The 13,954-nt window shown below is 40.1% G+C and overlaps 1 protein-coding gene across 2 annotated transcripts in view; it reads right to left on the bottom strand.

Moving 5' to 3' along the window:
- Positions 1-13,954, bottom strand: part of STK3 (serine/threonine kinase 3) — a 153,483-nt gene that overhangs the window by 113,260 nt on the left and 26,269 nt on the right. For both annotated transcript variants that reach the window (XM_068396881.1, XM_068396882.1), the window contains exons 5-6: positions 2,640-2,804; positions 2,053-2,220 (exon numbers count right to left, since the gene is read on the bottom strand). In XM_068396881.1, the coding sequence (XP_068252982.1) occupies positions 2,053-2,220; positions 2,640-2,804 (333 nt within the window). The remainder of the gene's footprint in view (positions 1-2,052; positions 2,221-2,639; positions 2,805-13,954) is intronic.

Here is a 13,954-nt window from a genome sequence, read left to right as displayed (position 1 = left end):
GGAACCTGCTATTTCCTCTCTGCCAAAACACTTGTTTAAAGAAGTCATGTAATATTTCTATTAAGCTGTAAATGCAGTTGACAAGGAAATGGCCCACTGGCAGTGCATTACCTTTGTGGCAGTGCCAACCAGCCTACAGCAAAATACCGCACATGGTAATTTCAACATGCATTCCCAAATAACAAAATTGTGCCTTACATAAATACCACAAAACTCCAGCAACATCTAGAAAAAACAATGAAAATTTGCCCAGGCTTTCATGCTTGCCTGTATCAATTCTGTGTCATAACCAAAACAAAGCAGGAAAGCATCTACATGTGTCCAAAAGTCTTGTGAAGCTGTATCATATGACACTGGTAAAACTATTGCAACTTAAATACGTGTATTTCTTGTCAACCACTGTAACAACTCACTAGTAAAAATTAAGAAAAACTGTAGGTATCAAACATACAAAAGAGTACTAACTGCATACAAGCCCTTAAAAACCATAACGTAATTTATTAACAAGAGCACATATTCTATGTAATCCAGAATTGTTGTGTTAAATTACTTTGGCCTTTGATAGCATTCATTTGATTACAAGAATTAAAGAGATTCACAAGCTTTCAAACTCAGTGACCTTTGATTTATAAGCAGCTATTGTCATGCGTATAAAAATCCTCTCTGATAACGTAGTCCTCACCTTTCAACAGCTAGTGCAACTACATATAACAATGTTAAAATGAACTCAGATGTAACTAAGACATTTTCATTAAAAGTACAACCAGAAACCCCATCATGATCAAATGTATTTAATTTGTAATCAATAGTTCTTCAAAATATTTTTTAAATGTTATTTCATCTTAAATTAAATTCCCATCCAAAACGAGCTTCAGAGATAATTTTGTTTCCAGCTTTCATCTGAGTATTTTCAGTTTGAACAGTAATTTTAAAATAGTTAATTACACAGAAAAAAAAAAATATGGTGCAGGAGAATTACTAAGCTTTGCTTCCAACGTTATGTAATGTTTCTAACTGCAAAACACTCACTAGCTTTAACCGAGCTGCACATTGCCGTAAAACTTCAGGAAACATCTCTGTTCCAAAAAGCACACACAAACAAAAACCAAGAACCCCAAAAACAAAAATCAAGAACCCAACATCACTAAATGCACTTGAACTCATATGTGTCACCTTACAGTAATCATATATGCATAGTACCTTCTCTTTCAACAGTGGTGGCTTCCTTATATTAAGATCCTGATATATGAGGCACCAGCAAAAGAAAACTGAATAAAATAATCTAGTATACATGCCATTTTTGCAACAAATGACAAAGCTGAAAAAAATCTGCTTTTAGCAATATGAAGTGCCTTATTAATACCTAATGGGCTTTAGATATAAACATTTCAAGAACAGAGTACTTATTGATGCTCAGTGCAATCAATCAGTGTGGCTATTGTACAGCTCATTTCAAAAAAATAAAAGCATAACAGTGGCAACGGTTATTCCTAGATAAACATTGCTCCCCATGAACTTCTCCAAGTAATTCCTTTATAACTGCTACTTCTCATAAAGTGACTAATTCAATTTACATTTTATTTTGCAAAAAGTAAACTAATTCAGTAACAGACTTTAAGAGTCAGTAATAAATAAAAACTGTCAGGGGTTACTAGTATTAGCAGCGCTCACACAGGACAAATCCTGAATCCTTCTTTAGGTCATCTTCAAAACTCCCTTTCAAAGGAGGATGGCCCTCTTGGTTATGGAACTCTCCAAGTGCAGGTACAGTATGGAATAGGCTCTATATGTTGCCTTCAAGTCAATTAAGCACTTACTGCTTTAGCTGTCTTTCAAACAGAGACAAAAGCATTCGGAAACCTTACAGAGATGCGTTAAAACACAGGCAAACTGCAGTAAATAGGAAGCTAGACAGCAAGTAAAAATCCTTAGTCTTAAAATCTTTGTCCATAAACGTATAGTTTTATGATTCCAGTATTAGTTTTTTAAGTTTTGGGGGGTTTTTTGGTTTTTTAGTACAACAAACAAGAAAATACTACCACACACACTTACCCTCATTGGGTGAATATCAGCATACGGAGGCTTTCCTTCAGCCATTTCTATTGAAGTGATACCAAGGGACCAGATGTCTGCCACGCAGTTATAGCCAATCTCTTGTATTACTTCAGGAGCCATCCAAAATGGAGTTCCTATAACAGTATTACGTTTTGCCATTGTATCCTGTAATTATATTTTTTTATGCAATTAAAACATGAGATGCTTGTTTTCAGATTTTTTGATATTAATTCTATATTTAAAAGTTAAATTAGCCACCCAAAGGTCAAATGGTAGTGACTTCCAATTAAGACCAGATTCAGCCCATCAGCCTACAGAGGCCAAACACATGACAATGATCATCAACCTCAAACAAAAGTTTAAAGTGGGATCATCAGGCACTTGAAGTACACCAGGTTATAAAAATAAACAACTAAAAACTAAATAGCCTTGCAATACATTAAATACTCATCATGATAAAGAATGTTAGATCTACCACTACTACTAGTCACTCCTCAGACACAAAATTCAAGGCAGAAGAAAGACAAAAGAACGTGGTTAAGAGCACTAAAGCATTTTTAAATGATCTTTCCACAGGTACTTACTGTTAACTGGCCAGCCACACCAAAATCAGCTAATTTTGCATGTCCCTCAGTGTTAAGAAGGATGTTTCCAGCCTTTATATCTCTATGTATTTTTCTCATAAAGTGCAAGTATTCAAGTCCTTTCAGAGTAGATTTCAGAATAGTTGCAATTTCATCTTCAGTTAGCTGCAAAAAAACATAAAACCACTTTGAGGTATACACATAGAGGTTATATATTTGAACATTTTAAAACATAATCATTTCATAATTATTATTAGAAATAATACGGACAACGTACCTTAGCTATTTTAACACAGGAATATGCCCAACAGAATTTACAATTCAAAACTCTGATCTACTAACTTGATCCATATAGCTAGATTCTTATATACCTAGAGTCCAATTAGAGCAAGCGAGCTACAAAACTAGAGAAAGGGCTAACTGATGCAGATCAGATGGCAGAATATGCAATATTCTCTTGCTTGTCATTCAAGAGTTACTACTCCTTAGATGTTGACATCCTTCATAAAGAATGCTGCACAGTTTCCACAATATACAACTAATAAATTTATCACTAAGATCATACATATTATTTGCCAAGTTATGAACTACCTTTGTCAAAACAAAGGTAATGGTGGTCACCACTGGACTAAATGGAACATACCAGAATACCTCCCCGGAAAAAGAGATAGCCCTTTCTCTGCTGTGGAAGGCTAGAGCTGTTCCTCAAACATCCACGCCCTTAAGTTCTTTACACAGTTTGCCCAACACACTAGCACAGTCCTATATTTGGAAAGAGATGAAAGGAATGCCATGTTTTCTTTATTTCTCAAATTCCTACACACGAAATGCCTGCTAAGTCTGCAACTAGTAGTATCAAGCTTTTGTTCACCAGCTATTCCTAACTGCACTACTATTAGTTTGTAGTGAAGTGGGAGTCGGCCTCTTCTCCCAGTCAACTAGCGATAGGACAAGAGGACACAGCCTCAAGCTTCGCCAGAGGAGGCTCAGGTTGGACATTAGGAGGAATTTCTTTTCAGAAAGGGTTATTAGACATTGGAATGGGCTGCCCAGGGAGGTGGTGGAGTCACCATCTCTGGATGTGTTTAAGAAAAGACTGGACATGGCACTTAGTGCCATGGTCTAGTTGACAGGGTGGTGTCAGGGCAACGGTTGAACTCGATGATCCCAGAGGTCTCTTCCAACCTGCTTGATTCTGTGATTCTCATTGCTGGTAATTTACAAATTAGAGAGGATTAATTAAGAGCTGCTTTGCCAGAACAAAAAAAACACAAAACAAAAAGCAAGGGATAAAGGTGTACAGAAAAGAGCCAAATAATTATTTACTATAAAGCTTGCAAAAAATATATGTGTTGAGGATAGTTTGCTACTTATTATCTGTAGGGAGATAATATAGCATGCAGAAATACAAATGCTCTGAAATTAACTGTAAACAGTTCCCAACTAGTTTACAGAATTTTACTGAAGTCTGTCACGTAATTCATTCCTTTTAAGACTAGTGCCTTCATTTTATATGGAATGTAAGTAAATGCTGATTTTTGAAAATAAATATTTCTCACTCAGCCTGTGTTCCATACTGACACAAAGCTGTAGAACTACACCCATACAGATGTGTCCCACTAACCTTCCTAAAACACTACTCAGCCCTGAAAAAGGACAACTAAGATGCCAGGGTACTCTTATGCTGGAAGGTGCCAGTACCTATTATCATTCATTCCTTTAACTGTAGACAATTACAGAAATGACTGAGAATGGATGACAATCAGATGGTACAGGCTTTTTCTTACACTGTTCTTTTCTTGTTGCTGGCTGATGCAGAGAATGAATGCTCACTGAACTTTTGGGTTCTTTTTAAATTACCTGAATCACTTGACAATTGCTAGATGATATCCTCACAGGAAAAACAGAATCATAGAATGGTTTCAGTTGGAAGGGACCTTAAAGATCATCTAGTTCCAACCCCCCTGCCACATGCAGGGACACCTTTCCACTAGACCAGGTTGCTCAAAGCCTCATCCAACCTGGCCTTAAACACTGCCAGGGAGGGGGCATCCTCAATACAATCAGATTGAATCTATGGCTCTTCAATTTCAGCCACAAATATTGTATTTTTTTAAATACCTACCAACAATGTTAATCAGCTTGCCATCTGTGCAAAGGTTTCCTGATAGTTCTCAATGTTAAATTCAGATAATCCACACGAGCTATGCTATAATATATCATGTTACTATCGCACTATAAATTTGTACAATTGAACTAACAGAAATCTTAACATAGTTGGCCCTGAATATATTTCATAAGACAAGACACATTTCAGTAAACAGAACTACCACTATGTGAAGATAATGCAACATGTCAGCCTGCAACTTTCAAAGTAGTTGCAGCCTGTTAATATCTTCTGGTTTCTAAAAAACCTATTCCTTTACATAACATTTACCAGTGCATACAGCTCTCTTCTACGGCCATGATGAATTTTTAACAGGTTTCTTTATGTTCTTTAATAATAGCATGGCCTTCAGTTACTTCTGAGAATTAAGGTAGGAGAGTTGAGGCTCTTTAGAACTTTAGGGTTCCTGAAATCAACAACACATTTTGCACAGTTATACCCAGCTCTCCTTCATATCATGTTTGCTGTTTATTTTTCAGTCAGGATGAACAGAAAAGTACTCTCAAATTAGTCAAGTAACTGAATACAAACTGAGAAACAAAATTCAAAATTTGAAGAGTACGGGGAAAAAAAAAATTCACAGCTGGGATATTTATTGAACTCTGTAAAAGCATCACAAAGGAAACACTAAGAACTCTTTTGCTTGAGTTTTTTTTTTTTTAAGCAGACCACAGAAACTTCAGTTTTAAAGCTAGGAAAAAAAAAAACCTATCAATGATTAAACACCTACTATAAATAAAGAGGTGCTTGTATACTGGGCAGTCCAAAATGCTTCTCTTATTTACTATTTCAGTATGTTGCAGAATTCATATACTATCACAAACGATACAATAGGCTACAAGTATCCATTGGCAACAAGCTGACAGACCAAAGAAAATACAATACAGTAAAAAAAAAAATTTGAGATATATTTTCATTTATCTGCTTCATAAACTACATGGACTACTAAGTCATCAGTTAGCCCAGTTGTTTATCTTCATTGCTTTAGATCAACATACTAGGAAGACAGAAGCTCCTGAATGAGTGTTATCAGAGAAACAGTGAAAGTGAATCTTTTGCAGTTACCAGACCGTGTAAGAACACTTCTCAGATTTTCATCAACATTTATTCTGGAATTGTCACGGTTTAAGGCTGGGCTGGCTATTAAACCGGTGGCAGATGCTCTCTGTTAACGTGCACCCCCCAGCCCCGAGAAGGGCAAGGGAAAGAGAAAAGGGAGAGAGACTTACGGGTTGGAAAGTTAAAACAGTTTTAATGAACTATAATAATGAAAAAGAGCATAATAATAATAATAGAAGTAATTAAATATATAGAAATATATACAAAACCAAGATCAAGCTCCCCCGATGTCGGTCACATCACCACCGGCACTGCAGGGCAGGCTCCGGGAAGGCCCAGGCTGGGCCCAGCGACGGTCGAGAGCTGGATTCAGGAATGCACGGATCGGGATCGGGGGCAGCAGGAAAACAGACAGAGTCCTCTTCGGACACCGACCATAGCAGAAAGAGAGCAAGACCCTCGTGATCCCCCCGCTTTATACTGACAATGACGTGTATGGGATGGAATACCTTCGTTGGTCAATTTTGGGTCACCTGTCCCATCCGCTCCTCCCTGCAGCTGCGACCCCCCTTCGGCTCTTCACTTGTAAGCAGTGAGGAATTCAGCAGTGACCTTGGTTTCTCTAAGACTAAGTACAGCAAGAGCCTTTCTACATAACATCCCTACCGGTGCCTCAGCGATAACTACAAACTTCGAGTGTTATCAGTCCTGGAAGCAGACACTGTCTGCAAAACATGCAGTTAGTTTCAGAAAGTGCAGTTACTTAGAAGAGACTTAGCTGAAAGTAAAAATCACCTAAAGGAAATTTGGTCTGGTTTAGGCCAAACCAGGACAAGAATAAAATCAAACACACACACAATTCATGTGATGCAATTTCTCAAGGAAATACAAAGAAACTATTAATGCAACTGAAATGCTGTTCAATTACAGTACATTGATGCTTTAATATAAGAACTAAGCAAATGAACTTGACACACTTTTAGAAATGCAAGAAACTGAAAAATTGAAGACGAATACTCCAGTTTGGCTGCAACACCGGGTTACATTTTTTCCTCTCTTTCTCTACTTTTCCAATCCTACACAGGAATTAAATTAAGCGATAGCAATTCCTTCCAGTTTCAGTTTTGAAAGTGTTGGTACACATCCGCATCTCTCTCCAAAAAAAAAAAACCACCACCAAAAGCCCACAAGAAACAAAAAACCCACTCATAATCACTCTAAGCCAACGGAATGACTCAACAGAAAGGAAAAAATGATTAGTCAGCAAGATTATATGCACTTGAGGTGCTCATTATTTAACAAACAGAACCACTTCCCTATTCCAGCTTCTATCCAGTCTCATAAAACCTGGGCGTGGAGCCCAAGGGCACAGTTACACACACATTTATTTAAATAGCAGTGCCAAGCTCCAGTCCCTCCTTTCACTGCAACCTACAGCAGTAATTCCTGCTGTGTGTCAGCCCTTCCAGTGAACAACTGTAACTGACCCTAGTTAAAAATAAACCTGTCTGCCAAATTATTTTTCCAACAAATCAGTTCCCTGATTCAATTCACGGCATCGTCAGCAAGGATGTAGCAGAGTACGAGCTGCTCAAATTGGCATTGCTTTCCAAATAAGTACAAGTGTTGCTATACCCAAAGAGTCCCAGTAACTTTTATAAACCTTTCCCTATGCAAGCAGAGGATGAAATTGGTGGAGGCATTAGCTCCATGCTCCACAGCAAGCAGTTATCGCCTGCTGTGCATTATGCATTCCTTGCCTGCTGTTTACCTCTGAGATCTTTCAGTGTCTCTGTTCAGTGGCACACTGCTCAAAGCTTTTATTTGTGCTACTTTATGCTGAATGCTATGCTGCTTCAAATGACTGTATACCAGGAGAACTGAAAACCCTGTTATACACAGCTGAAAGACTGCTTTCCTGGCATTGCACCAGGGGAGTAAAACCATCTACCTGACGTGGAGCCAAGGAAGAAGTGACTTTAAATCAAGTGTAAGATAAACTGAAGTATGGTCAGAAGGATATCTGGAGAAAGAGACAACTCTCATTATGTGAGCTAATAATTTTGTGGTGAAGTACACTAAAACTGATTATCTGAAGACTCACACTACAGGCAATTTAAGCTCTGGCTATTAACAAATACTGTATCATGAATGGTTTATGACAGGCTGAGTGTAACACTTCCTGCCAGAGCTTTGCCAAATCCACCCCAGTTCAGAAACAATATAATGTCCTGAATCTCCAAAGACTTCCACGCAGTTAATCCTGAACATGCACCAAAAAATGATCCCGAGCACTGACAACTGTATAGCAAGATAGGCATACAACTTACTGCATGCTTTCATCTAGAAACAAGTATTATGAGAAACTGTGCTTAGAAGGGTCTGCAGAGAAGACCTCTCTTCAATATGTTGTGTTCCTAAGGAGGTAAATCCCTAGCTTTAGTTCTTGAAAAATTAATGGTTAAACCGCATGGAGATCTTTGGAACAACTCTATATGAAGAAGTGCTTTTGCAGCTGCGTGGCAAAATCCAGCTCTCAAAAGCAGAGGGTAACAGAACACCCATACCAAAAGACGGACAAAGAAGCTAAGGACTGACAACCCTGTAAACCAGAAGAGAATGAGTTCTAGAGTACTGCAGCCTGATACACCATCTGGGACCATCGGTAAAGGAAAGCTACGTGTTACACAAGTAAGAAGTATTTAGGTAGCATCAAAATACATACAGTAGTCAGAAAAGCCCATAGAAGTGAATGTCACCTGTAAGTAGTAAGCAGAGAGCACGAGTTGTGTTTATCAGGAACAGCAGTAACAGGGAAGCACAGGGAAAAGAGAGAACAAGCTCACTTTGCCATAAGCATCCTGAGATACATCAAGAGTGGTGGTGAATGGGGCAAAGTCCAACTGGCGGCCGGTCACTAGTGGTGTTCTCCAGGGCTCGGTTCTGGGGCCGGTGCTGTTCAATATCTTTATAGATGATCTAGACGTAGGGATTGAGTGCACCCTCAGCAAATTTGCAGATGACACCAAGCTGGGTGGGAGTGTCGATCTGCTGGAGGGTAGGAAGGCCCTACAGAGGGATCTGGACAGGTTAGATAGATGGGCCGAGACCAACGGCATGAGGTTCAACAAGAACAAGTGCCGGGTTTTATACTTCGGCCACAACAACCCCATGCAGCGCTACAGGCTGGGGGAAGAGTGGTTAGAAAGCGGCCCCGTGGAAAGAGACCTGGGGGTGCTGATCGACAGCCGGCTAAACATGAGCCAGCAGTGTTCCCAGGTGGCCAAGAAGGCCAATGGCATCCTGGCCTCTATTAGGAATAGTGTAGCCAGCCGGTCTAGGGAACTGATCGTCCCTCTGTACTCGGCACTGGTGAGGCTGCATCTTGAATCCTGTGTCCAGTTCTGGGCCCCGCACTTCAAGAAAGATGTTGAGATGTTGGAGCGAGTCCAGAGGAGGGCGACCAAGCTGGTGAAGAGTCTGGAGGGTCTGACCTATGAGGAACGGCTGAGGGAGCTGGGGTTATTTAGCCTGGAGAAGAGGAGGCTCCGAGGTGACCTTATTGCAGTCTACAACTACCTGAAGGGAGGTTGTAGTGAAGTGGCAGTTGGCCTCTTCTCCTGGGCAACTAGCGATAGGACAAGAGGACACAGCCTCAAGCTTCGCCAGGGGAGGTTCAGGTTGGACATTAGGAAGAATTTCTTTTCAGAAAGGGTTATTAGACATTGGAATGGGCTGCCCAGGGAGGTGGTGGAGTCACCATCTCTGGATGTGTTTAAGAAAAGACTGGACATGGCACTTAGTGCCATGGTCTAGTTGACAGGGTGGTGTCAGGGCAACGGTTGGACTCGATGATCCCTGAGGTCTCTTCCAACCTGGTTGATTCTGTGATTCTGTAATCCCAACTCCAGATGTTCTAGATCCATCCACCTGTGCTTCATAAAATGTGTACACGTATATATGCACACACATGTATATATTCATCATCTATATAGTGTGATGCAGTCACTAAAGTAATTCCTGCTTCTATTATTGCCAAACACAGCCCAGCGTATGCATAACAATACACAGACAAAATGTTTCGCTTTGATATTTTATAATATTTAGAAGGATGCAATGAATTTCCAGCCTTACTCAACAAGCCAAAAAAGTACACTCACCTTCCCTACAGAAAATTACCTTTTCAGAAAATGTACTGCCATATTGAACATTACCATGCAATCACAACAAAAAGAGACTTTAAAAAAATCTTCCAAAATTCTTTTTTTATTTTTGTGCAATTTAAACTTTTTGCAGAACATACACCATCTACGCATACCACTGAAAACACAGAAATATTAAAATCTCAAAAAAAAATACTTCTAAAACCAGAAACATTATTTAACTATGGCATTATGGCAGCTGAGCCATACATACACCATTTCTTCCCTTACTGGACGTATAAAGCATTGTACAGAAAGTTATGTTGTTCCTGTACACCAAAACTATCTATTGCAGATGTTTTTGCAAAACATTAAGGGTATTTAAGTATTTTGTATGCTGCAAAGAAGGCAAATGGTATCCTGGGCTACATTAGACAAAGTGTTGCCAGCAGGTGGAGGGAGGTAATCCTCCCCCTCTGCTCAGAACTGGTAAGGCCACAGCTGGAATGCTGGGTCCACTTCTGGGCTCCCAAGTACAAGGGAGACATGGACATACTGGAGAGAGTCCAACAAAGAGCCATAAAGATGATTAAGGGACTGAAGCATCTCTCCTATGAGGAAAGCCTGAGAGAGCTGGGACTGTTCAGCCTGGAGAAGAGAAAGCTCGAGGGGGACCTCATCAATGTGTACAAATAACTGAAGGAAAGGTACAAAGAGGACAGAGCCAGGCCCTTCTCAGTGGTGCCCAGTGACAGGACCAGGGGCAATGGACACACGCTGAAACACAGGAACTTCCCTCTGAACGTCAGAACACACGTTTTTTACTGTGAGGTTGACCAAGGAAGGTTGTGGAGACTCCCTTCTGGGAAACATTCAAAAGTCACATAGACATGGTCCGGGGCAGCCAGCTCTAGATGGCCCTGCTTGAGCAGGGTGGTTGGACCAGATGATCTCTAGAAGTCCCTTTCAACCTCAGTCATTCTGTGATTCTGTATTAGTATCATTTACAACTAATATTATTCTGTACAGCAGAATTAGGTGCATTTATGCCAATTTCAATAAATCAGGGGTAGTTTGTTTGTTTGTTTTAGTTGACTGGTCTACATTTAAAGCTTTCATATCACCCCAAAATAAAGGAATTCCAAAATATTCAGCTACTCAAGAATATCCAGTAAATTAGCTGACTGTCTGAACAAAAGGTAAGTATGTGTTCCAAAGGAGGTAAATCCCTAGCTTCAGTTCTTGAAAAATTAGTGGTTGAGGTCCCTGTTAACTGGAAACTAGCCAATGTTATTCCAATTCACAAGAAAGGCATGAGGGGAAGACCCAAGGAACTACAGACTTGTTAGTCTAACCTCAGTTCCTGGAAAAATTATAGAAAGATCATACTGGGTACTACTGAAAGGCATTTAAAGAACAATGCAATCATCAGGCACAGTCAACAGGGGTTCACAAAGGGAAAGTCCTGTTTAACTAATTTGATAACCTTCTATGACAAGGCCACGAGCCCAGTGGATGAAGAGAAGAGAGCAGATGTTTTTTTGCAGTTTAGTAAGGCTTTTGATATTATCCCTCACAGCATCCTTCTGAACAAGTTGTCCAACTTTGGGATGAGCAGGTTCACAGTGCACTGGGTGAAGAACTGGCTGAAAAGCAGGCCTCAAAAGGTTGTAGTGAATGGGGCCACATCTGGCTGGCAGTCACCAGTGGTGTTCCTCAGTGCTCAATTCTAGGGCCAGCTCTGTTCAGTATTTTATCAGTGATCTGGATGCTGAAGTTGAGTGCACCATTAATAAGTTTGCTGATGATACCAAACTGGGAGGTGCTGTTGATTCTCTTGAAGGACGAGAGGCCTTGCAGAGGGATCCAGAAAGACTGGAGCACCGGGTAATAGTCAATGGCATGAAATTTAACAAGTCCAAATGAGGGATTCTGCACCTAGGACAGCGTAACACCAGGCACAAGTATGAACTGGGAGAGGAGTGGCTGGAGAGCAGCCCTGCAGAAGGGGATCTGGGGGTGCTGGTTGGCAATAAGCTCAATATGAGTCAGCAGTGTGACCTGGCAGCCAATGGGGCAAACCGTATCCTGGGGTGCATCAAACATAGGGTAACCAGCCGGTCAAAAGAGGTGATCATCCTGCTGTACACAGCGTTGGTGCGGCCTCACCTTGAGCACTGTGTGCAGTTCTGGGCCCCACCATTTAAGAAGGATGTGAAGGTCCTTGAAAGTGTCCAGAGGAGGGCAACAAAGCTGGTGAAAGGGCTGTAAGGAATGTCCTATGAGGAGTGGCTGAGGACTTTGGGCTTGTCTAGTTTGGAGAAAAGGAGGCTGAGGTGCAACCTCATTGCTCTCTACAGCTTCCTAAGGAGGGGACGTGGAGAGGGAGGTGCTGAGCTCTTCTCCCTGGTATCCAGTGACAGGACGTGTGGGAATGGTTTAAAGCTGCGCCAGGGGAGGTTTAGACTTGACGTTAGGAAGCGTTTCTTTGTAAAGAAGGTGGTCAAACCCTGGAACTGGCTTCCTAGAGAGGTGGTCGATGCCCCAATCCTGTCAGTGTTTAAGAGGCATTTGGACAATGCACATTGGACAATGGACAAAACACAATAAGATGCTTTAACTGCTGGTCAACCCTGAATTGTCCAGGCAGTTAGACTAGATGATTGTTGTAGGTCCCTTCGACCTGAAATATTCTATTCTGTTTTTTCCCCTGCGATGAGCATAGCAGTTAACTCCATTTAGATTTTACAATGCATTCCATCCTTCTAAACTTGTATTAAAAGGACATATTCCTGAAGACAGATTATCCTAAATGCATCAACAGCTTATGTCTTCATATATACAAGATATGAAAAAACTGTTTTGTTGGGAAATATATAAAACTACTTCATTTTAAACACAACAAAACACAATGTATAGTTCTTTACATCACATGGAGACTAGTTTGCACATAAACTAATAAAAGCCTAATGTAATTTGAGGGAATAGATGAGGCAGATACACTTCTCGTGCCTACCAATTTTTGAAAGCAACAGGGACCAAAGTATACATAACCAGATCCAAAGTTCCTGGATTTATTTCTTATTCACTTATTCACAAAATCTTACAAAACCTCAAATAAACTATTAAAATCCACATCAAAATACTTCATATTATGTCTCCTCCCTTCTTTACCCTAAATCACAGGCTCTCCTCTTAAGATGGTTAAAAGTCACTACATAGGTAGTGTAGTCCTGTGTCACTGCAAGTGACTTTCAACTTACAAAGGAAACAGTTAAGTACAGAATCAGCCCATAATATGCCTTGCCATAGCGCACGACTTGCCATCGACTTAATATCCAGTACTCTCTAGTTCTAACAGTAGTTTGATGTTGACATACAAGTAATGCCATTGATAACTACCACACAGTACTATTAAAAGAAACAAAACTATTTAATATTTTAATACTAGTAATATGTTCCAGTCAATGTTGCTATCCTGGTCTAGATATATGGTTCTTATACTGTACTATTCCTGATCAAGCCACATGGGTATTATGTTTCCTGTTAAAACAGATGATTTATTTTATTCTGAGCTTTTAAACACACAGCACCATTCTTCCATCAGCATAACATGCTCTATACCTTGCACCTTAGTATAATTTCACAGTCATCTTTCTACTTCATTTCTGATTTCCAGTGGTGTCAAGATCCTAATTTAAAATCCTGTGGAACATTTGTCTGCTTGGTATCTTTGGCTAGTTCTAATTCTGCATGCTGTGTCCCTTTGATTGGCTGGTACTACCCTCCAAATATGAGTCAGCCATGAAACAGCTTCAAATCCTTCATCATCAAAACCACACACAAGTTATATATTAAAATGAATGTGATGATAAAGGTGAACAACTCTACAGCCTACGTAAAACATTAACCATGAAGCCAATCTTTAAAATGGAAATTTGAAGCAA

Source organism: Nyctibius grandis, chromosome 3 (genome assembly GCF_013368605.1).
Source record: "Nyctibius grandis isolate bNycGra1 chromosome 3, bNycGra1.pri, whole genome shotgun sequence".
In the NCBI taxonomy this organism is placed as follows: domain Eukaryota; kingdom Metazoa; phylum Chordata; class Aves; order Nyctibiiformes; family Nyctibiidae; genus Nyctibius; species Nyctibius grandis.
The sequence above is the reverse complement of the archived record's forward strand: the minus strand, read 5'-3'. Positions and strand labels throughout refer to the sequence as shown.